The sequence below is a fragment of the Oryx dammah genome, unplaced genomic scaffold, assembly GCF_014754425.2.
Source record: "Oryx dammah isolate SB20612 unplaced genomic scaffold, SCBI_Odam_1.1 HiC_scaffold_1, whole genome shotgun sequence".
NCBI lineage: Eukaryota > Metazoa > Chordata > Mammalia > Artiodactyla > Bovidae > Oryx > Oryx dammah.
Genome location: NW_024070185.1, coordinates 89645819 through 89669883, shown reverse-complemented (window position 1 = coordinate 89669883; position 24065 = coordinate 89645819). Strand labels below are relative to the sequence as shown.

The 24065-nt window shown below is 43.8% G+C and overlaps 1 protein-coding gene across 2 annotated transcripts; it reads left to right on the top strand.

Moving 5' to 3' along the window:
* The first annotated feature begins 2372 nt into the window (after window positions 1–2372).
* PGAP4 (post-GPI attachment to proteins GalNAc transferase 4) lies at window positions 2373–22104 on the top strand. Of its 2 annotated transcripts, none has more exons than XM_040240786.1 (2): window positions 2373–2643; window positions 17540–22104. In XM_040240786.1, exon 2 carries the CDS (start codon window positions 17616–17618, stop codon window positions 18825–18827), a length of 1212 nt encoding a protein of 403 aa, XP_040096720.1. In that variant the 5' UTR covers window positions 2373–2643; window positions 17540–17615; the 3' UTR covers window positions 18828–22104. The 2 variants fall into 2 exon arrangements, with proteins under 2 accessions (XP_040096720.1, XP_040096727.1); XM_040240793.1 differs by having other exon boundaries at window positions 2384–3035.
* The last annotated feature ends 1961 nt before the right edge of the window (window positions 22105–24065 follow it).

Genomic DNA, 24065 nt, shown 5'->3' with positions numbered 1-24065 from the left:
AAAAGCCACATGCTTCTGTTTGCATGACTTGGGGGCAGCCCAGAAAGCAGGAACAGATTTATATAAATGGGCTTCAATGGGTAGTGAAGGCCATCTGAGTGGAGCTAAGGGAAGGACATCCTGCAGTACTGTTTTAGAGACTGAGTGGGTTTGAGACCTCATTGCTCTTTTAAAAAGTGCCTAGATTTATGATCATTTCATTCTTGATACATGAATGAAACAAAAGGTACAAATTATAACATCACATCTTCAGTTCAATTCGGTTCAGTTCAGTTGCTTAGTTATGTCCGACTCTTTGCGACCCCATGAATCGCAGCACGCCAGGCCTCCCTGTCCATCACCAACTCCCGGAGTTCACTCAGACTCACGTCCATTGAGTCAGTGATGCTATCCAGCCATCTCATCCTCTGTCGTCCCCTTCTCCTCCTGCCCCCAATCCCTCCCAGCCTCAGAGTCTTTTCCAGTGAGTCAACTCTTCACATGAGGTGGCCAAAGTACTGGAGTTTCAGCTTTAGCATCATTCCCTCCAAAGAAATCCCAGGGCTGATCTCCTTCAGAATGGACTGGTTGGATCTCCTTGCAGTCCAAGGGACTCTCAAGAGTCTTTTCCAACACCACAGTTCCAAAGCATCAATTCTTTGGTGCTCAGCCTTCTTCACAGTCCAACTCTCACATCCATACATGACCACAGGGAAAACCATAGCCTTAACTAGACGGAACTTAGTCAGCAAAGTAATGTCTCTGCTTTTGAATATGCTTTCTAGGTTGGTCATAACTTTTCTTCCAAGGAATAAGCGTCTTTTAATTTCATGGCTGCAATCACCATCTGCAGTGATTTTGGAGCCCAAAAAAATAAAGTCTGACACTGTTTCCACTGTTTCCCCGTCTATTTCCCATGAAGTGATGGGACCAGATGCCATGATCTTCGTTTTCTGAATATTGAGCTTTAAGCCAACTTTTTCACTCTCCTCTTTCACTTTCATCAAGAGGCTTTTTAGCTCCTCTTCACTTTCTGCCATAAGGGTGGTGTCATCTGCATATCTGAGGTTATTGATACTTCTCCCAGCAATCTTGATTCCAGCTTGTGTTTCTTCCAGTCCAGCGTTTCTCATGATGGACTCTGCATAGAAGTTAAGTAAACAGGGTGACAATATACAGCCTTGATGTACCCCTTTGCCTATTTGGAACCAGTCTGTTGTTCTATGTCCAGTTCTAACTGTTGCTTCCTGACCTGCATACAGATTTCTCAAGAGGCAGGTCAGATGGTCCGGTATTCCCATCTCTTTCAGAATTTTCCACAGTTGATTGTGGTCCACACAGTCAAAGGCTTTGGCATAGTCAATAAAGCAGAAATAGATGTTTTTCTGGAACTCTCTTGCTTTTTCCATGATCCAGCGGATGTTGGCCATTTGATCTCTGCTTCCTCTGCCTTTTCTAAAACCAGCTTGAATATCTGGAAGTTTACGGTTCACGTATTGCTGAAGCCTGGCTTGGAGAATTTTGAGCATTACTTTACTAGCGTGTGAGATGAGTGCAACTGTGCGGTAGTTTGAGCATTCTTTGGCATTGCCTTTCTTTGGGATTGGAATGAAAACTGACCTTTTCCAGTCCTGTGGCCACTGCTGAGTTTTCCAAATTTGCTGGCATATTGAATGTAGCACTTTCACAGCATCATCTTTCAGGATTTGAAATAGCTCCACTGGAATTCCATCACCTCCACTAGCTTTGTTCATAGTGATGCTTTCTAAGGCCCACTTGACTTCACATTCCAGGATGTCTGGCTCTACGTGAGTGATACGATTTAAATTAGCATTTATGATACACTCTATGAACACTTACTGCCTTCACAGTAAACACTAAGTTGTATTCAGCTATCCCCTAGTTATGTATACAATCTTTTATTAAACTTTTGTTGCCTATGGAGTAAATGATTTTCAAGAGGTGAAGCTCAGCAATGATCTCAGTGCATGAAAGCCTTGAGGCTTTCATGGATAGCTAATTTGATTAGAGCAAACCTTTCTCGGTTTTTGTTGTTAATGAAAAAGTATTCTGGCTTTTGGAGTATTGCACTTGGTAAGGTACCTTCTCAAATTTTCTTTCGTTATTTGCAAATTGGGCGAACAGTCTCTTAAAGTACAGAAGTGAAAGAGGCGTTTTCGTACAGCGTCTTTGGCATTACGGGGGTACGGTGGGGATTAGGGATGGAAGCAGTGTCCGCTATTATTTTTATTATTGGCAAAAACAAATCTCCCGCAGAGAACACGTTTAATGGCCAGCTGGGACTGTGAAACGTGCAGATACTTAATCCTTCCAGCATTTCAACCTCCTTTGCGCGGAGCCTGCTTTTCCCTTTCTGCCCATCAGTTGGCGCCTTTTGCCGTCCTTTTTTCCCCAAGCTGGCTTTTGGGGGCTGCGGTCGCTCCCCAGCTCGCAGGTCACATGGCCTGCCAGAGCGAGGGGACCGCGCCAGAGCTGCGCCGTGGGAGGTGAGGCTTCCGCGCGCGTCCAAATTCTGCGGCGACCGCTCCTCCGAGGCCTCAAGGTCCAGCGATGGCTCCTCCGTGGTCATGAGCCAGACAGCCTAGGCGACTTCGGCAGTGGCCGTCAGCGTGCTCAGAGAACCCAGCTGACCGCTCTCACCCGGTAGGTTCCCGCTGCGAACGATCTGCTCTGCCCTTTTGGCATCATGACCAGAGCGCCCACCCGGGAGATGTCTCCAGAGCGAGGGAAAATGGATTAGGGTTGCTGCAGCCGGCACGCGGAGAGCAGTTGCAGGGGCTGGCGAGCCTGGGAGGGCCTGTGCCCCCGGCGGTGCGCTTTGGCGGGCTGGCTTCAGTGCGGCCCCGCTCGTGGGGCCGGCTGCTTCCTGCGGGAGGAATGTGGAGACCCCAGAAGGGCGTCCCCCGCACGGCCTGGGCCGGCATCCGCGCAGGGATGACTGAGTGTCGCAGCAAGGACGCCTCCCTACCCCTCGCCTGTTTCCTTGGCGCCGCTAGGCCGACGGAAAGGCGCGAGCCGGGCATGTACGAGTCCAGGTAAGATTCCGCTGCTTGCCTAGTCTGGCTGGGCCCAGCACCCTAAGGGTGGATCGCCTAATGGCCGCCCGCTCGCGGCTATATCTGCCCGCGCCTCGGGCCAGCCCAGAGCACGGACAAACGCCCTGCTGCGGCGTTGGGTTTCTGCAGGCGACCTCGCAGCCCCGAGACCGAGGAAGGTCAACGGGGCAGAGGAAGGCGTCCTTCCCAGCTCCGGGAAAGACAGGACGCCCGGAGGCAACGCCGCGATTTAGGCTGTTAGTTTCCTCCTATGGGTAGGGAAACTGAGACCGGAGCGCCGACTCCCCACGGTCGGTGGCAGACGCTAAATCCGAGACTCTGGTCCTCCGCTGCCATTCTCTTTCCTTGAGGGATAGTTAGGACCACCCCGGCTCGCCTCGCCCTTTTCCTGGTCTCTGTGTACGGGCGTTGCCAGTTGCCGCACTGCGCCCGCAGTATCCAGGGCGAGAATTGGAGGGTGGGTGTAACCCCGCCAGCCCCTGCTTGTTTCTTGTTCTCCCTGGAGGTGAAGGGACACAAGGGCGGATCCAATGATGATCTCACTATGCGGACCATTAGCAAAAACCTGCAGGTGTGTGTGGGCGCGCGTAGGCGTGCGCGCGTTTCCCCTAGAGAACTAAACCTTCTAAGGGGAAATTAGCTTTTAGGAATGCATTTCTAGAGTGCCCGGCACCAGATACTTTAGGTGAGAAGATAAAATCATGTTTGTTTAACGTTATCTAAATTAGAATTTTTTAAAAGGATAAGCTTATTACAAAACATTCAAGAAACAGAAAAATGTAAAGGAAATAAAAATAACTTAAAACTTCATCTCCTAGATTGTTGTTTTCCTAGGTATCTTAAAAATTTCTCTGCATGCACACCTTTAAACCAGTAAGGTGGGCAAAAAAAAAGTATTTCAATTTGTATGTCTGATTATCCAGAGGTAATCAGCTTTTTCCTCTCTGTATTGGCCTTTTGCATTTGTGTGAGTGAACTATTCATTCTCTTACCTCTTTCGGTCAGTATCTTTCTGTTCATGAGTTTTAAGTGCTTGTTATATATTACACATTAAAGTACTGATAGTAATTCTGTCATCTGTGTTGCACAGTTTTTTGCCTAATTTTTTAAGATTTATTTTTAATTAAAAGATAATTACAATATTGTGTTGGTTTCTGCCGTACATCAACATGTGTTTTGTTTTTTTGCGGGGGTCAGCTTTTCATCTTTGGCCATTCAGTTTTATTCTTTTTCTTTATGGTTTCTGCTTGAGAGTCTTGCTGAGAAAGGCCTTTCCTAACTTGAGTTTGTATAAATATTCACCTGTATTTTCTTCAGGTATTTTTAAGCTTTTGTTGAAAAATTTTAATGTGTCATTTATTCTAATTTAAGATGTAAAGTGGAGAGCTAATTACTTTTTGTAAATGGTAGACAGTTGCTGCAAAGCTAAGTTCATTTTTTATGCCTGATTTAGACTGCTACAATTATGGTATATTAAATTATTATATATTTATGTCTGCAGATTTTTGCATGTGTCTATCAGTATATTTCGGTGCAAGGGCCATGTTGTTTTAATTACTGAAGTTTTATAACAAATTTAATATCTTTGTTATTACCCAGTAATATCCCCCTGGCTTTTTAAAAAATCAGTTTTATTAAGATATAGTGTGCGTGCATGCTCCATCACTCAGTTGTGTCCAGCTCTTTTCAACACTATGGACTGTAGCCCCCCCAGGCTCCTCTGTTCATGGAATTTCCCAAGCAAGAATACTGGAGTGGGTTGCCATTTCCTCCTCCAGGCCATCTTCCCGACCCAGGCATCAAATTCAAGTTTCCTGCATCTCCTGCGTTGTCAGGAGAATTCTTTCCCACCGAGCCACATGGGAAGCCCCACACTTTGGCCAAATTATCCATCCTGTCTCTGCTCCACCACAAGAGACAAATCATCTTTGGATTCCTATAGGATCTTTGATAATTAGGGTCCTGAGAGTAGGTCCCCTGAGTGTCACATTCACTACCCCAGTGCCTGGGACAAGACTTAGTATTGGTTGAATTAAACTACGATCATAGAAGTAACACATGTGCTTTCAGAAGGGCAGAAAGCAAGAGGAGAGCCCTCCATCCCTCACACTTTAATCTCTCCTTCACTAAATTATGCTCCACATTAAAAATAAAATGATCCTACCATATACCCTTTTCTACAATTTGCCCTGACATAGTTTACATTTTTCAATTAGGGACTTTCAAACTGCTTTGTTCGATATGATGAATTACCATAAACTGGGTAGCTTAAGCAGAACATTCATGTCCCACAGTTCTGGAGTCTGAAGTCTGAGATTAGGGTGGGTGCTAGCATAGTTGGGTTCTGATAAGTGGCCCTTTTCCTGGTTTATGGATGGCTGCCTTCCTGATTTGTACTCACTGGCAGAGGAGAGAGAGAAAGCAAGCTGTCTTCTGTCTCTTCTAATAAGGGCACTAGTCCCAGCAAAAGAGTTCCACGGGCATGACCTTAATATCTCCTAAAGACCCTATCTCCAAACATCATCACATCAGGTATTCAGATTTTGATTATGAATTTGGGAATGGGGGACACAAACGTTCAGTCCACAGCAGAGATTTAGGTAAGGCTTTTTAAATGTCAGTGTATTTAAACCCTTCTTTTTCTTTTTAATGTGTCCATATCATCCCCATGTATAATTATCTAAACATTGTTCCCTGTTTTTGGCCATTTCCTTTCCCTATAGTTTGTCTATCCTTCCCTGTAGTTTGTCTAGCCATCTTGATGCCCTGCCCTCCATCTATTCCTCTCCTCCTCTTTCTCTCTCTCCTTCTTACTTTCAAGCAAAATTTCTGTGAACATTCCTTGTCTATGTTTGGTAGCATGTGTTGGCATTGCTGCAGAGTAGATTGCTAGAAGTAGAATTTCTATGTCCAAGGAGATGCACATATAAAATTAGATATCATCCAAACTTTCTCTCTAAAGGTCACACCAATTTATATAAAAGTGCCCGTTTACTGTACTGGCTCACTCTCTCAAAGAAAATTGAATTGATGTTATCTTAAATGTAGAGATTGATTTTGGAGCAAGAGACCTCCATCTCTTTTAATAGTGAGGGTTCTCAGCAGGGAAGATGTTACTTTTATCCATTTATTAGACTTTTACAGTGTCCTTCAGTGGGATTTTATAGAAGTATATATGCTACATATTTTTTAAGTTTATTCTAGATATTTTTGGTTTCTTTTTTTTGTCCATTTTGACTGAGATGTTTTATCCCATTGATTAGTAATTGTCTGATTATATGAAAGCAATCATATATATATATGATTATGTGGTGTGTAACATAGCATAGGGCTTCCCGGGTGGCACATCGGTAAAAAGAATCCCCTGCCAATGCAGGAGACGCAAGAGACAGAGCTTCCCTGGTGGCTCAGATGGTAGAGACTCTGCCTGCAATGCTGGAGACCTGGGTTCAATCTCTGAGTTGGGAAGATCCCCTAGAGCAAGAAATGGCAACCCACTCCAGTATTCTTGCCTAGAAAATTCCATGGACAGAAAAGCCTGGTGGGCTACAGTCCATGGGGTTACAGAGTCAGACATGACTGAGTGAGCACACACACAGATCACAGCATATATTATTTTTGCATACTAATTCGCTACCAAACACATTCTGAAAGTCTGTACCATTTCTAATCATCTTCCAGTTGATTTTCTTGGCTTTCCAATCTATGCAGAGACAATATTGCATAATGGTTGAGAACATGAGTTCTGTAAACAGTCTGCTTGCTTTTCAAGTTTTGCCACCTATTTAAAGCTTTGCTAACCTTGGGTACAAGTTAAATGTGCCTTAATTTTTTTCAGATATAAAATGGATTTAATAATAGTACTTCTCATAAGCTTCTTATGATAATAAATGAGATGCTTAAAACAGTGCCCATAAGAAGTGCTCAGCAAGCATTTCCAAGTGAGTTGATCTCTGCACATTATATGACCAGACCCTTTGCTACTCCCAATTTTATATCTTAGGAATTAAACCCTATAGAAGTCTTTTATTTGCTTAACAAACATTAAATCTTTTATGTGCAAAGAATCCTGTTCTGTGTCTGTGAAGGATATCAAAGATAAATCAAACTGAGTCTACTAACAGGGGTTTGTAAGTCCAGTTGAGTTAAGTTCAGTTGCTCAGTTGTGTCCGACTCTTTGTGACCCCATGAATCGCAGCATGCCAGGCCTCCCTGTCCATCACCAACTCCCAGAGTTCACTCAAACTCATGTCCATCAAGTCGGTGATGCCATCCAGCCATCTCATCCTCTGTCATCCCCTTCTCCTCCTGCCCCCAATCCCTCCCAGCATCAGACTCTTTTCCAATGAGTCAACTCTTCGCATGAGGTGGCTAAAGTATTGGAGTTTCAGCTTTAGCATCAGTCCTTCGAATGAACACCGAGGACTGATCTCCTTTAGGATGGACTGGCTGGATCTCCTTGCAGTCCAAGGGGCTCTCAAGAGTCTTCTCCAACACCAAAGTTCAAAAGCATCAATTCTTCAGCGTTCAGCTTTGTTCACAGTCCAACTCTCACGTCCATACATGACCACTGGAAAAACCATAGCCTTGACTAGATGGACCTTTGTTATAAGTCCAACTAGGTTGTAAATCACAGGCCATGAATCAAGCCATGTAACATAGCATGCATCATATAAAAAGTGTAAGCTTTGAAATTTTTCCTGTGTTTGAATTCCCTGCTTTCACCTTGGTAGCATTTTTTTTCCATTTAAATGAGATTAGTTCCATTAATGTTTGAGAGTTGCTCTTCAGTCAGAAGAAATATATGTAAGTCTAGTCCAGAACTTGGATACGTAGTAGGACCTTAACTGTTGTTGTTTAGTCGCTAAGTCGTGTCCGACTCTTTGTGACCCCGTGGACTGTAGCCCACCAGGCTCCTCTGTCCATGAGATTTCCCAGGCAAGAATACTTTTGTGGGTTGCCATTTCCTTTACCAGGGCATCTTCCCAACCCAGGAATTGAACCCTTGTCTCCTGCATTAGGAGGTGGATTCCTTATTGCTAAGCCACCAGGGAAGCCCAGGAGCTTAACAAGTGGTAGCTACAAATAGATGCAATTTAAAGTAGAAAGTGACAAATGAATGTTCTGGAATGAAAATTCATGTAAAGGACCCTAGAACTTGAAGAAAAAAAGAAATTATTTCTGTTTGGGCGTGTTTACCTGAAACAGATTGCCATTTATTTCTCCAGCAAAGATGGGTTTATTTGGGATCAGCAGAGAACTGCAGTTCAGGATCTACAACCATGGTGAGTCATGTGCAAGTTTCTGCACATCAAGGGAGGGCAAGTGTTTTTATGGAGGGGAAAAGAATGTTGGAAGGCAATAGTAAACTAAGAGCTCATGACTTTTTGTTGGCTGAGTCCTTGCCAGGAAACAAAGGAAGTCTTTCTTCTTCCTCGTGACTCTCTGTTGTCATTCTAGGACCTGAGATCTCCCTTTCTGATCCTCAAGCTCTATTTACTTGAGTTTTCTATTTATTATTTTTTTTTATATCTCCCCCTTTTGATGAAGATCTGTTTCCAAAAGCATTGCTGACCAGGTGTCAGGTTTTCTACTTTCAGAGGCATTTTGTTCTTCAATGTAAGGAAAGACATTTTCTAGGTATTATGTTGGAGGGAATAGATTAGGAGTCTAATTATTAAGGTCACATGTGAGAAACAAGGAGGGGTAGGAGGGAGAACGATCAGGCACGTTTCATTTAAAGTTCATGTGTTATCAATATCATAGACATTAGGGATTTCCCTGGTGGTCCAGCAGTTAAGAACCACCTTCCAATGCAGGAGGTGTGGGTGTGATCCCTGGTCAGGGAACTAAGATTCCACATGCCGTGGGGCAACTAAGGCCACACATCACAACTAGAGAGAAGCCCTCCCACTGAAACAAAAAAAAAAAAATCCCTTAAGCCAACAATTGAGACTGGATGCAGCCAAAAATAAATCAGTTCAGTACAGTCACTCAGTCGTGTCTGACTCTTTGTGACCCCATGAAACACAGCATGCCAGGCCTCCCTGTCCATCACCAACTCCCTGAGTTCACCCAAACCCATCTCCATTGAGTCGGTGATGCCATCCAAACGTCTCCTCCTCTGTTGTCCCCTTCTCCTGCCCCCAATCCCTCCCAGCATCAGAGTTTTTTCCAGTGAGTCAACTCTTCACATGAGGTGGCCAAATACTGGAGTTTCAGCTTTAGCATCATTCCCTCCAAAGAAATCCCAGGGCTGATCTCCTTCAAAACGGACTGGTTAGATCTCCTTGCAGTCCAAGGGACTCTCAAGAGTCTTCTCCAACACCACAGTTCAAAAGCATCAATTCTTCGGCGATCAGCTTTCTTCACAGTCCAACTCTCACATCCATACATGACCACTGGAAAAACCATAGCCTTGACTAGATGGACCTTTGTTGGCAAAGTAATGTCTCTGCTTTTGAATATGCTATCTAGGTTGGTCATAACTTTCCTTCCAAGGAGTAAGCGTCTTTTAATTTCATGGCTGTAGTCGCCATCTGCAGCTCCAGGTCTTGTTTTTACTTCATAGAGTTTCTCCATATTTGGCTGCAAAGAGCATAATTAATCTGATTTCTTTTGGTATTGACCATCTGATGATGTTCATGTGTAGAGTCATCTCTTGTGTTGTTGGAAAAGGGTGTTTACTATGACCAACATGTTCTCTTGACAAAACTGTTAGCTTTGCCCTGCTTCATTTTGTACTCCAAAGTCAAACTTGCCTGTTTTTCCAGATATCTCTTGACTTCCTACTTTTGCATTCCAATCCTCTATGATTGAAAGGACATCTTTTTTTGGTATTAGATCTAGGTCTTATATGGAGAAGGAAATGGCAACCCACTCCAGTATTCTTGCCTGGAGAATCCTGTGGACAGAGGAGCCTGGTGGGCTGCTGTCCATAGGGTCGCATAGAGTTGGACATGACTGAAGTGACTTAGCATGCATGTATGTATTGGAGAGGAAAATGGCAACCCACTCCAGTATTCTTGCCTGGAGAATTCCAGGGACAGAGGAACCTGGTGGGCTGCTGTCTATGGGGTCTCACAGAGTCAGACACAACTAAAGCAACTTAGCAGCAGCAGCAGCTAGGTCTTATAGGTCTTCATAGAACTGGTCAACTTCAGCTTCTTCAGCATCAATGGTTGGGGCATAAACTTGGATTACTGTAATATTGACTGGTTTGCCTTGGAAACAGCCCAAGATCATTCTGTTGTTTTTGAGATTGCACCGAAATACTGCATTTTTGACTCTCTTGATGGCTATGAAGGCTACTCCATTTCTTCTAAGGATTCTTGCCCACATTAGTAGATACAATGGTCATCTGAATTAATTTTGCCCTTTCCCATCCATTTTTGTTCCCTGATTCCTAAGATATCAATGTTCATTCTTGCCATCTCCTGTTTGGCCACTTCCAATTTACCTTGATTCATGGACCTAACATTCCAGGTTCCTATGCAATATTATTCTTTACAGCATCGGACTTTACTTTCTCCACCAGACACATCCACAACTGAGTGCCATTTCCACTTTGGCCCAGTCACTTCATTCTGGAGCTTTTAGTAACTGCCCTCTGCTCTTCCCCAGAAGCATATGGGACACCTTCCCACCTGGGGGGATTATCTTCCTGTGTCATATCTGTTTACCTTTCCATACAGTCCTTGGGGTTCTCCAGGTAAGAATACTGGAAAGTGAAAGTCACTCAGTTGTGTTGAACTCTTTGCAACCCCATGGACTGTAGCCCACTAGGCTCCTCCTCTGTCCATGGAATTCTCCAGGCAATAATATTGGAGTGGGCTGTCATTTCCTCTCCAGGGGATCTTCCTGATTCAGGGATCAAACCTAGGACTCCAGCATTGCAGATATATTGTTCACCATCTGAGCTATCAGAAAAGCTCCAAGAATACTGAAGTGGCTGTTATTTCCTCCTTCCTTGGACCATGTTTTATCAGAACTCTTCACTATGACCTGTCTGTCTTGGGTGGTTTATATGGCGTGGCTCATAGCTTCATTGAGTTATGCAAGCCCCTTTGCCCTGACAAGGTTGTGATCCATGAAGGACACTTAAGTTTGTAACAATCCCTTTTTCTAATGTCCTGGCTCTTAGCAACATGCCACACACTCAGGGAGTAGCTTGTAAAGTGTTCAGTCAAACCCTTACCCAGGAAAGCGTGGGAGATGAACATTTTTTTGGCCTTTTCTCTCACCTCTGAGCCCTGGAGGTTCAGCAACGGAGAGTACTCACATGCCCAATAAGAACTGCTTCTTTCTTTGCTATTCCTGTTGGTCTGATGGATGTGTGCCCCACTGGTCTTCAGAGCTAGGTGTTTGGGGCCTGTCCATCAGGTGGGAGCCTTGAAAGTTGGAGCTCTGTGTATGTGGTCCAAATCTTTCACTCAGGGACCAGCTGGTTGTTGTGGGTGTGTTAGTCCCAATTGCCTGGCACTGTGCCAGGTTGGAATTTATGGTAAGAGCTTGTTTTGATGTGGGTATTTTCTTATTTGCCTGATGTGTAGGAGTCCCTCAGCTAGGTTCTGGATTTCTCTTAGAAGGAATTTTTCTTGTGCAGCTGTACATTCAATATGTCCATGGGAAGAGGAAAGATCAGGAGCATTAAATGTTGTCATCTTTGTCTCTCCCTGAGTTTGCTTCTTTTAATGGGTAGCAGTACCCCATTCTTTGGAGGTACCATAGTTTCTTTGATTCACTCAATTGATGGGCACTTGGCAATATTCTGCTCTTCTACTTGGTGCTACAAGTCATTCCTCACACATGAGAATATATATCTAGGAAAGAATGCTAGAAATTGAATTGCTGAGCTTTAGGGTGTCTTGTTGCATGCGTGCATGCAAAGTTGCTTCAGTCATGTCTGACTCTTTGTGACCCTAGGGACCATAGTCTGCCAGGTTGCTCTGTCCATGGGATCCTCCAGGCAAGAATACTGGAGTGGGTTGCCATGCCCTCCTCCAGGGAATCTTCCTGACCCAGGGATCTAACCCACGTCCCTTATGTCTCCTGCATTGGCAGGCAGGTTCTTTACCACTAGTGTCACCTAGGAGGCCCCAGTGTGTCTTGTTAGATAGTCTAAATTAATTCCACAGAGGTTGTGCCAATTTACAACTCCCATTTACCTAATGCAAAACACATGAGTACCTATGTAGTAAGTCCTATGTTTATGAAGACTAGGAACGACTCCTCTAGGAGACTGTGTTACAGAATGATAAAAAGCTATCTATATGAAGAGGCAAGGAAAGGTGTGGGGATTAGAATGTTCTTGGGTAAGGGAGTTGAGTGAGCAAAGGCCAGGAGATGGGCAAGAGCTTAGCACAGTCGATGTTCTGAAAGAAGATCAGCATATCTAGAGGTGCCTTGCTCACTGGCTATATGTGGCTATTCAGTTCAATTCAGTTCAGTCACTCAGTCATGTCCGACTCTTTGCGACCCCATGAATTACAGCACGCCAGGCCTCCCTGTCCATCACCAACTCCCAGAGTTCACTCAAACTCATGTCCATTGAGTCGGTGATGCCATCCAGCCATCTCGTCCTCTGTCATCCCTTTCTCCTCCTGCCACCAATCCCTCCCAGCATCACAGTCTTTTCCAATGAGTCAACTCTTCACATGAGGTGGCCAAAGTACTGGAGTTTCAGCTTTAGCATCAGTCCTTCCAAAGAACACCCAGGGATGATCTCCTTCAGAATGGACTGGTTGGATCTCCTTGCAGTCCAAGGGACTTTCAAGAGTCTTCCCCAACACCACAGTTCAAAAGCATCAATTCCTCGGTGCTCAGCTTGCTTCACAGTCCAAATTTCACATCCATACATGACCACAGGAAAAACCATAGCTTTGACTAGATGGACCTTTGTTGGCAAAGTAATGTCTCTGCTTTTGAATATGCTATCTAGGTTGGTCATAACTTTCCTTCCAAGGAGTAAGTGTCTTTTAATTTCATGGCTGCAGTCACCATCTGCAGTGATTTTGGAGCCCAAAAAAATAAAGTCTGACACTGTTTCCACTGTTTCCCCATCCATTTCCCATGAAGTGATGGGACCAGATGCCATGATCTTCATTTTCTGAATGTTGAGCTTTAAGCCAACTTTTTCGCTCTCCTCTTCCACTTTCATCAAGAGGCTTTTTAGCTCCTCTTCACTTTCTGCCATAAGGGTGGTGTCATCTGCATATCTGAGGTTTATTGATATTTCTCCTGGCAATCTTGATTCCAGCTTGTGCTTCTTCCAGCCCAGAGTTTCTCATGATGTATTCTACATATAAGTTAAATAAGCAGGGTGACAATATACAGCCTTAACATACTCCTTTTCCTATTTGGAACCTAAGCACTTAAATTTGGCTCATGTTGAATTGAGATATGCTGTGAATATAAAATACACACCTGAATTTCAAAGGCTTAGTATGGAAAAAAGAATATAGAATGCCTCATTTGTAATTTTTATATTGATTTCATGTTGAAATCATAATTTTGATGTGTTGTGTTAAAATACATTATTAAAATGAATTTCATCTGTTTTTTTTTACTTTTTATTGTGGCTGCTAGAAAAATTTTAACTACATATACGGCTTACAGTATATTTCCGTTGGACAGTCGTAAACTATGAGTTGCAGGCCAGATTTGGTCTACAGCCTGTTTTGATGTGACCTGAGTGCTAAAAATAGTTTTTACATTTTTTCAAAGAGTTAAAAAAAGAAATAATGTAAGGGGAATATGCAAGTGTGTGTGATCCACAAAGTCTAAAATACTTACTATCTTGCCTTTATTAGTCTAGAACATACAAAGAGGGCAGTAGAACAAGATATCAAGGGAGGGCAGGGTCCAAATCATAAATGGCCTTTTGAATCACAATAAGATGTTTCAGTTCAGTTCAGTTCAGTCCCTCAGTCCTGTCCAACTCTTTGCGACCCAATGCATTGCAGCACGCTGGGCTTCTCTGTCCATCACCAACTCTCGGAGCTCACTCAGACTCACGTCCATCGAGTCAGTGATGCCATCCAGCCATTTCATCCTCTGTCGTCCCCTTCTCCTCCTGCTCTCAACCCCTCCCAGCATCAGAGTCTTTTCCAATGAGTCAATTCTTTGCATGAGGTGGCCAAAGTACTGGAGTTTCAGCTTTAGCATCATTGCTTCCAAAGAAATCCCAGGGCTGATCTCCTTCAGAATGGACTGATTAGATCTCCTTGCAGTCCAAGGGACTCTCAAGAGTCTTCTCCAACACCACAGTTCAAAAGCTCTTATTAAAAGAGCAGTAGAAATATAAGAACGGTTTTAAGCAGGATCATGACATGATCAGATTTATATTCTTAAATAATTGTCTGTGTGTGTGTGCACATGTACTCCTTGAATAGTCTACCCCAGGACTTATTTGGACTAAAGAGTGTCACTTTCTTGTTTTACCAAAAACTCACTGGAAGAGGGTGTTGAAGGAGGTTGGAAGGCAGTTTTACACCAAACACTGAGTTCTGCATTGTCATCATAATTGCACTGTCATCTTAGCACTTAAATGTGTCTGGCATTTTCTGAGCTGCATGTCTTATCCCATTGACTGCATTTTGTTCCTTCTTTAAGTGCTTACTGCTCCCTTAGCAAGGTAGAACAGAATGAACAGGAATGAATGACTCCATTCCCAAGACCAACTAAGGCTTCTGCTGGTAGTGATGTGGAACTGGTTGAGGCCATGGGAATGTGCAACCATGTGACTGAACAGATCCCAGGGAGATGCAACCAATCTGCAGTACTTTGGAAGTCCACATCCCAGCAAGGACTGCATACTACTCAAACCTCTCCCTGCTTATTTCCCCCTTTAATAGGGATCTGGAGATCCCTATCCAGGTCTCTTACTAGTACTGGGATAGTCTGTCTCACCTCTGAGGTCCCACAATGTAATCTGCTTCTGTTGATGAAATGAGACTTGTCTCTCTACTTCCTTGAATTACTGTGTCATCATACCATAGAGAGAGGTTTGGTATTTTACACAACTCTAATGGGCAGGGTGGGCTTCCCAGGTGGTTCAGAGGTAAAGAATCTGCCTGCCAATGCAGGAGATGCAGGTTCGATCCCTGTGTTGGGACAATCCCCGGGAGGAGGAAATGGCAACCCACTTCAGTTCTTGCCTGGAGAATTCCATGAACAGAGGAGCCTGGTGGGCTACAGTCCATAGGCTTGCAGAGTCGGTCATGACTGACTGAATGAGTGTGTGTGTGTGTGTGTGTGTGTGTGTGTGTGTGTGCGTGTGTGCATACACACACACACACACACACACAATGGGCAGGGTAGGCTAACCACTGTAATAAGTCAAAAAATCATTAGTGGCTAGATACAACAGTTTGTGTATGACTGATAACACATCCCACTCTAGGTTGGATGGGTGCTGGGAAATGAGCAGTAGGAGAGACCTCAGTTCTATGCAGTCATTCAAGGACCCAGGCTCATGCCAGCTAGTGGCTCCTCCCTCCTCTAGATCCACCAAGGTTGTCCAGGTGGAGAAAGAGAAAGTCAAGAAGGCACAACTGCTCTCAGTTATCTTGATCTGGAAGTCATAGCTGTCACATTGCTCACATTTTACTGGCAAGCCTGAGTCACATGACTCCACCTGAAGATGGTGGGCTAGGAAATGTGATTTTTCTGTGTGCCCAAGGAGGAGAAAATGTATGAGAGCACTAGAGACTGCAGCATAGCAGCCTCATATGGTACCTGGGCAGCTCTTTAGGATAACCCACAAGCTAGGCCATTTTCTTCCCAATATGTGCAAACTTTATTATACTTCTCAGGTAAGAGATTTGCCTTTATTCTATTGGGCTTTCCTGGTGGCTCAGAGGGTAAAGCGTCTGCCTGCAATGCGGGAGACCTGGGTTCGATTCCTGGGTCGGGAAGATCCCCTGGAGAAGGAAACAGCAATCCACTCCAGCACTCTTGCCTGGACAGTCCCATGCTCGTACACTGACCTTACTGGCGTTTTCTGGCTTTGTCCCTTTAGTTCTGTTTTTTGCTGCAAGTCTATTTTCCCTCGGATTTTAGACCTTCTTTCTTACTCCTATTACTAGGTTTGTATGTATAGTCTGTGTATGTGTGTGTGTGTATCTATATATATACAGGCTATATATATATATAGGCTTTCCCAGTGGCTCAGCAGTGATGAAGCCATCTGCAATGCAGGAGACGCAGGTTCCATCCCTGGGTTGGGAAGATCCCCTGGAGGAGGGCATGGCAACTGACTCCAGTATTCTTGTTTGAAGAATCCCATGGACAGAGGAACCTGACAGGCTACAGTCCAGAGTCCCAAAAAGTCAGACGCAACTGAAGTGACTAAGCACACACATATGTGCATATATATATATATATGCTGCACAGCATGTAGGATCTTAGTTCCCCAACCACAGACTGAACCTGTTCCCCCTGCAGTGGAAGCACAGAGTCTTAATCTCTGGACCACCAGGGAAATCCCCATATGGATATATTTTAATGGCATTTTTAGTCTGTATTATTTTGCTCTGTAACACACTTAATCTTCATAGTAACCCCATGAGATGGGTGTTATTATTACCTCCACTTTAGAGGTATAGAGATGTGGAGAGATGAAGTGACCTTTTACCAAGTGAATGGCTGAGCTGTTTTCACTCCTGCCTGACCTCAGGCCTGAACTCTGAGAGAAGACCTCATGCTACATTCCTTTCTGGACCAGGCTAGACCAACTTTTTCATCTTCCTCTCTGCCTCCCCTTTCCCTACCTCACAAAGCTGCCCATACATCTTCCTTCAGATATTTCCTCCCCTTTCAAACTCTGGGGCTCTAGAGTTCACTTGCATATGTAGGGAGATCCTGTCTCTGACTGGTTCCCATGGTAGTTTTATAAAATATAAAATGGAAGACCAATCAGGAGTAAGTTAATATGAAATTTTGAGTTTAGTTACATAAAGTTAGAGAAAAAAGAATGGAAAACGTTGATAAAGACATTTCAGGGAATCCTAAATAGTCCCTTTCTTGTTTGGGACATACAAAGTTTTTAGAAATTACTATGTACAGTCAGTCAACAAGTACTTGCAGTGTATTTATTGGAACTTACTCTAAATGTGTTTTTCCTTTGGGTCAAGCCTTGCTATTTTTGTGTCGGTTGGAAGAACCTGTGTCTGTGTAGCTGTTGAATTGAAATAACGATTTTACTAGCCTCTCTGGTGATTTTTCTGGCACACTATAAACCTTAACTAAGTGTCTGTAAGTATGGAGATTTGGTTGAATGCACCAAGGTTTCATTACTCATAGAAATGATCAAAGAACCCCAGAGATCACTAACAGATACAACCTAAGAAGAAAGTACTAGAAAAACACTTGAGTCTAGCAGCAACAGAGACTAGAATAAGAATTTCTGGTTTGATATGTGCTGAATTCCATCCCTGGATTTTTTTAAGCCCTGTACCATTCTTTACTTCTTCCCTCTTTAGGTTTGACTTACACTGATTTTGGCCTACGGTCCAGGATGGTTTGTTCTTGGGACCAGACCTGACCAGAGTCGACCTCATGAGCACTTCAACCTCTCCAGCTGCCATGCTCCTCCGGAGGCTGAGGCGGCTCTCTTGGGGCAGCACCGCTGTCCAGCTCTTCATCTTAACAGTGGTGACCTTTGGTCTGCTGGCCCCGCTGGCCTGTCACCGGCTTCTGCACTCTTACTTCTACCTGCGCCACTGGCATCTGAACCAAATGAGCCAGGAGTTCCTGCAGCAAAGCTTGAAAGAAGGTGAAGCTGCCCTGCACTACTTTGAGGAGCTGCCCTCTGCCAATGGCTCAGTGCCCATCGTCTGGCAGGCCACACCGCGGCCCTGGCTGGTCATCACCATCATCACTGTGGACAGGCAGCCTGGCTTCCACTACGTCCTGCAGGTGGTATCCCAGTTCCACCGGCTCCTTCAACAGTGTGGCCCCCAATGCGAGGGGCACCAGCTCTTCCTGTGCAACGTGGAGCGGAGCGTGAGCCATTTCGATGCCAAGCTGCTGTCCAAGTACGTCCCTGTGGCCAACCGCTATGAGGGCACCGAGGATGACTATGGCGACGACCCTTCCACCAACTCGTTTGAGAAAGAGAAGCAGGACTACGTCTATTGTCTGGAATCCTCCCTGCAGACCTACAACCCAGACTACGTCCTGATGGTGGAAGATGATGCCGTCCCGGAGGAGCAGATCTTTCCAGTCCTGGAACACCTTCTGCGGGCTCGCTTCTCTGAGCCCCACCTCCAAGATGCCCTCTATCTGAAGCTCTATCACCCCGAGAGGCTCCAGCACTACATCAACCCGGAGCCCATGCGTATCCTGGAGTGGGTCGGTGTCGGCATGTTGCTGGGGCCCTTACTAACCTGGATATACATGCGGTTTGCCAGCCGCCCGGGGTTTAGCTGGCCTGTCATGCTCTTCTTCTCCCTGTACAGCATGGGTCTGGTGGAGCTGGTGGGCCGCCACTACTTCCTGGAGCTGCGGCGGCTGAGTCCTTCCCTATACAGCGTGGTCCCCGCTTCACAGTGTTGCACCCCTGCCATGCTCTTCCCTGCCCCTGCGGCCCGCCGGACCCTCACCTACCTGTCCCAGGTTTACTGCCACAAGGGCTTTGGCAAGGACATGGCACTGTACTCACTGTTGAGGGCCAAGGGGGAACGGGCCTACGTGGTGGAGCCCAATCTCGTGAAACACATTGGACTCTTCTCCAGCCTTCGGTACAACTTTCACCCCAGTCTGCTCTAGCCTGCCAAGAAATGCCTTCCTGAAACTGGCCACTTCTTGGAGATTCAACTGTTGAGCTCTTTATTTGGACCTGGTTGCTTGCAGATAATTCATTGTTTTAGGCACTGGGATGGCTGAGATTAAATATAAGTCAAGAATGCTGGCTTTAGTAACTCTCAGGCAAAAGCAAGCTGTTCACTGTGGGCCCAGACCTCTTGCCCTCAACACAGCCACATTGCCTCATGCAGTCTGACCCACTCAATGATGGACATTTAAATACCACTTATATTCTCCTATTTCTCATTCTGCTTCGTGACAGAGTTTGTGACTGCCAAAATTATTGTACACAGTGGTTCAACTGGTTTAGGATTTTAAAGGTAGAATATGAATGATGAAAGGTGAGATTCTCTTACAGTGACTTCTTTCTCACTGAGAATAAGAATGGATATATATTTAGGATATATATCCCAAGACGCAGGACCATAGATTCTATCTATTTCCTTGCTATGACATAATAAAAGCTGCATAGTGCCTGCCATCTTGGAGGCAGGTGAGCTGGCTACTGTTACCTGGCATTTTCTTTTCCACACATCTGTAGTGCACTGATAATCAATATTGACTGTGAAAACTTTAAGGCACAGCAAGATCTGAAAGCACCTTCTGGATCAAGTCAGATTGCTTATGTTTAGTTTTCAATTTAATATTGAAGATTTCTATCATATTCTGATTCTTTGAAAGTTGGACTTTGCAGAATGATGTAGAATGGGTGAGCTCTTTACTAATAGCAAATCCTTTTCCCAACTTTGCTGGCTAATCATTCACCCTCATTCTTTTTCTTCTATAGCATGATGTTACAGAAGAAAAAGTAGGGACTGAAGTCAGAAGACCTGAATTTTTATATCAAATCTCTGTCGTGTCCTAGTGGTGTGAACTTGGGCAAGTTATGCGCACTCTGAGCCTCAGGTTTCTCACCTGTAAAATGGAGACAGTGATATCTTCCCTTTTAAGTTGCCTTGGGGATTAAATGACAGAATATGTGTAAAACCCTAGCAAGTGCTTATCTCATAAAGGGCATTTGATGAATATTAGCCCTTTTCTCTCCTATATTCAGCGTATAAAATTCAAGTGTATTTTGGATAAAGGTATTAGTGATATTTTTTGAAGTATGAGATGGGGTATAGGGCTGACACCTATGGAGCAGCTGTTCCTGACCAAACACTACTAGAATAAAGGTTGACTTTTCCTTGTGACTTCAGAAGGATATACAGCTCAGTTTCATCTAGGCCCACCTCCAACCAAGCCCAAAATAAGAATTGTCCATTCAAACTGAAAATGATCTAAGACTCCGGTTGAGCCTATTCCAAGACTAGCATCTGAAAATTACTTTTCTCAAAAGTTACAAATAAATGTCATTTGACAATACTTATCAGACCAGTGGCCAAAGAGTCCTTATGGCGGTGGATGATTATATTAGAGTTCAAGCAGCTCTCTGCTTTGTCTCAGTGCCCCGTCTTCTGTTTGCTTTAAGTTTTCGCAGTGAGCTCCTGTCTTGGAATCTGCTTGAGAACATCGAGGGAGTAACAGGGCTTCATCACCACACTTTACAGATGAACAAAGAGGCCCAGAGATGTTAAAGGACTTCTTCAGGTTCACACAGCTGAACAGCAGCAGAGAGGACTGGAATGTAGTAGCTTTTCTGACTTCAAGCCCCTGTACTTTTCTCTCAATCACATTCATTTTATAAATATCTATATAGTCAAATTCTCTTTTGTGAAATCTGTAACCTGGATGAAATAATGTCTTTGTAAGCTAAGATGCTAAAAACTCACTGTGGTGTTGGTCTTGGGGAACAAACAGGTGTCCGTGTGTGTTGTGTTGTTAGAGTGAGCTGTTATATATCCCCTGGGAATGTCCAGAGTGACCAGAGCTGCTAGGTGACTTACTGAGATGCTCAGATTCCACCCTTTCACCCCCTACACCCACCCTAGTAACAGGTTCAGCCTCATGTCTGAGAACAGAACCACTCCCAACCTAGAACTAATTTGAGTTTGTTGCATTAAGATTGGATCTCCTTGTGGAAAGTTTGTGTCCAATGACAGAACATTTAAGCTAGCTAATCCCTAGATCAGAATCTTTGCTGGTTTTCATTTCTGCTCTTTCTAATTCCATTGTCTACTGCACACAGACATCCCTTCCTGTGACTCCTTCCTTCTCAATGGCTGAGGTCATCTTTGTCTTGTCTTATTTTTCTACCTACACACTAAGACATATTCCCACATTGATCTTAGCTAGAATCTGCCACCCTTGGACGTTTTCTGCAGAAGCAACAATCCTACCCACTTTTATCCCCACCCACTCTCTAGATCACCCTTCCTTTTGTCTCTCATTCCTAGAGTCCAAATTGTGTACGTTGTCTTGGATTAGGACTGCTGGCAGCTTTACACCAAAGCTGAGGTCTCTCGTTTAATCCTAAGCAGGGGGCTAGGGAGAAACTCAAGTCCCCTTCCAGTATCAAGGGACATAATCTACCAGAAGGATGAAGGTCTCTAATAGTCCTGTATACTTTTCAGAATTTAAATGATTGTCAGGTCTAAGAAGCTCCCTATTGTGACTGAGTGTATTTGCATAGACTTATCAGTTCAAATAAATGAACCGTTTCACTGAGGCATCCTAAGAAGCCTTGGTTTTCTCTCATTTCTATTGCTGGATTTTTCTGATATGGTGAATAGGATCAAAACTACCCACATGCTTACATTATTGTGGAGTCCTAAGGTAGCAATTCAAAAGTATGGGCTGTTTGCTTAAAAATTCATAACTGATTTTCTTATATTTCTTAAATGGAAACATTGGAATTGTGTGTGAGTGTGTTTTTCTATTGTCATAATTTTTAAAAAGTGGTGAGAATACTACAGTGAAACTAGAGAATACAAGTAGGATGAATATAATGATAGGATTAATTTAATTTACCTTGGATACAGTCCTCATTTGAGGGAATTTATTTAATCGGTAACTTAATTTGTGTAAAGAGACATCCTAATTGGATTTGATTACTGTGGGATTTTTATATATACTATGATGCATTTTGAATTACAGTGACACGATACAAAACTGGGTAATTTTAAAGTCACACGAACCATTTGGATATTTTTATCCCAGCCACATGAATTTGCTGAGAAATGTTCATTAGCTGACAATTTTTTTTTAGGTTGGATTTTGTTTGAAATACCTTTGGGACTATGTCAAAGATGATTGGAGATGTAATTTTAAAGTACTTAATATAACTACAGTGAAGATGTGCTGTGGTTTCCAGTAGTCAGATGACAGCATTGTTGTGAGTCATCGCTCTGCAATGAATGGGGAGTTCTGCTTTAAAATTTAACAGATTTTCTTTTTTTTTTTTTCCTAAAAAACCTTTTGATTCTGTATTAGGGTATAGCCAATTAAAAATGTTGTGATAGTTTCAGATGAATAGGGAAGGTATTCAGGCATACATATGCATGTATCCATTCGCTCCCAAACTCCCCTCCCATCCAGGCTAGCCCCTAACATTGAGCAGAATTCCCTGTGCTATACAGTAGGTCCTTGTTGGTTATCCATTCTAAATATAGCAGTGTGTACATACTCATCCCAAACTCCCTAATTATTCTTTCCCCGCATCCTTCCCCCCATGGCAACCATAAAGAAAATTAACAAATTTTCATGATCTTTTCCCTAATGACCTATGCAGAAACATAGATGAGTGATTTTTTAAGTATTATGTTAACAAATTGGGGGTAAAATCAGATGAAAATCCAAAGGCAAATGATTAATTTATCAAAAAGAAGGACAGATGGCATACCTATGTAGGAACAGGGTAGCTCAGAGAGATGGGTGAAGTAGACAAGGATGTAGAGTGAAGCAGAGGGTCTCACATTTGTCACCTCTTGTGTGTCCCAGACTCCTTTATGTAATAATCCTCTATGTCTGCCCCACTGTCATGAAATGCTTATAGGGCTAGCCTATGGAAAATACAAAGGAACAAAATAATGCATAGTGTTCTGGATAAATAATTCATCCCTTTGCTAGGACCTGGCTTCCTCTCACACTTAGAATAAAATACAAACCCCTACATTACCTTCCAGGCCAGATGTGACCTGTCCCTGCAAAACTTCATGTCTTGCCACTTCCATCCTCTTTCTCCAAGCTATAGTCACACCTGCTCTCTTTCACTTCCTTGGACTTGTTACATTGGTTCTTACCAAAGAGGGACTTTGCACTGCCATTCTCTCTATCAGGAATGCTTTTCTCTTAGCTGAATCTCTCCTGTATACAGATCTCAATTAAAATTTAACCCCTCCTCCCTGAACAGACTTTTCATCCCATCTAAAGCATTCTTATCCCTTCCCAACCCCCAGGTCATCTATCACTTTATGCAGTTTGATTCCCTTTGAAGCTCTTATTACCTGAAATTTATTATTTTGTCTTTTTTTCCCCCCTCCATTCTCCCCACCTCCCTACAGAATATAAGTGCCACAATATCAGGAGTCTTCTAGGTTTCATTCATTGCTCTATCCCTTGAACCTAGAACAATACCTGACACATAGTCGGAAATGAATGAGAGAAATGGGGGTAGTGGGGGAGGAAGGAAGGGAGGAAAAGAGTAAAGGGATCCACAGTGGAAATGCAGACAGAAAAGAAGAATACTGAAAGGAAGAGAGATGCAACTAGGGAAGAAAATTAGGGAAGAGCAAAGAGGATCCAGGTAGTGAGGACTGGTTGCGATGTACAATTTTGACTCCTGAAAAAATTTTCTACTTGCATTCCAGGCAAAGAGAATGGCAAATCCAAAAAGGAACTTTCTACACCACCACATAGCTACTTTTTCCTTTGTTGTTATTAGAGTTTTGGTTTCAGTGTGTGTGTTGGGGGTCGTGTGTGTTTGGGAGGGGGGTCCTCCCTACGTGTTATTCTTAGGGGAGGGATGGGTTTTCTCTTTCAGGTTTCAACTGCTGCCTCTTCCTGGTACTACCAATGGGAATCACCTAGACGTGCCACCACCCCTGGTGGCTCTCCAACCTATTCTAGGACTTATAGGCAAGAGGCTGGAAAGAGAAAGAAGGAAAGATCACCACCCAGTGCCAGTGAACTCTTCTCAAGTTCTTTCAGTAAGTGGCGAGTGGTTTAAGTCATACCACGAAGCTCTGCACGATAGGGGTAGGCTTTGGCAAAGCATTATATGACTTAACACAAACCAAGAATAGAGAGGTAAACTTTCCCTAG

What these genes read in the sequence shown, in the direction of transcription:
- PGAP4 (XM_040240786.1), top strand. Translation starts at nt 17,616, where the DNA reads ATGAGCACTTCAACCTCTCCAGCTGCCATGCTCCTCCGGAGGCTGAGG.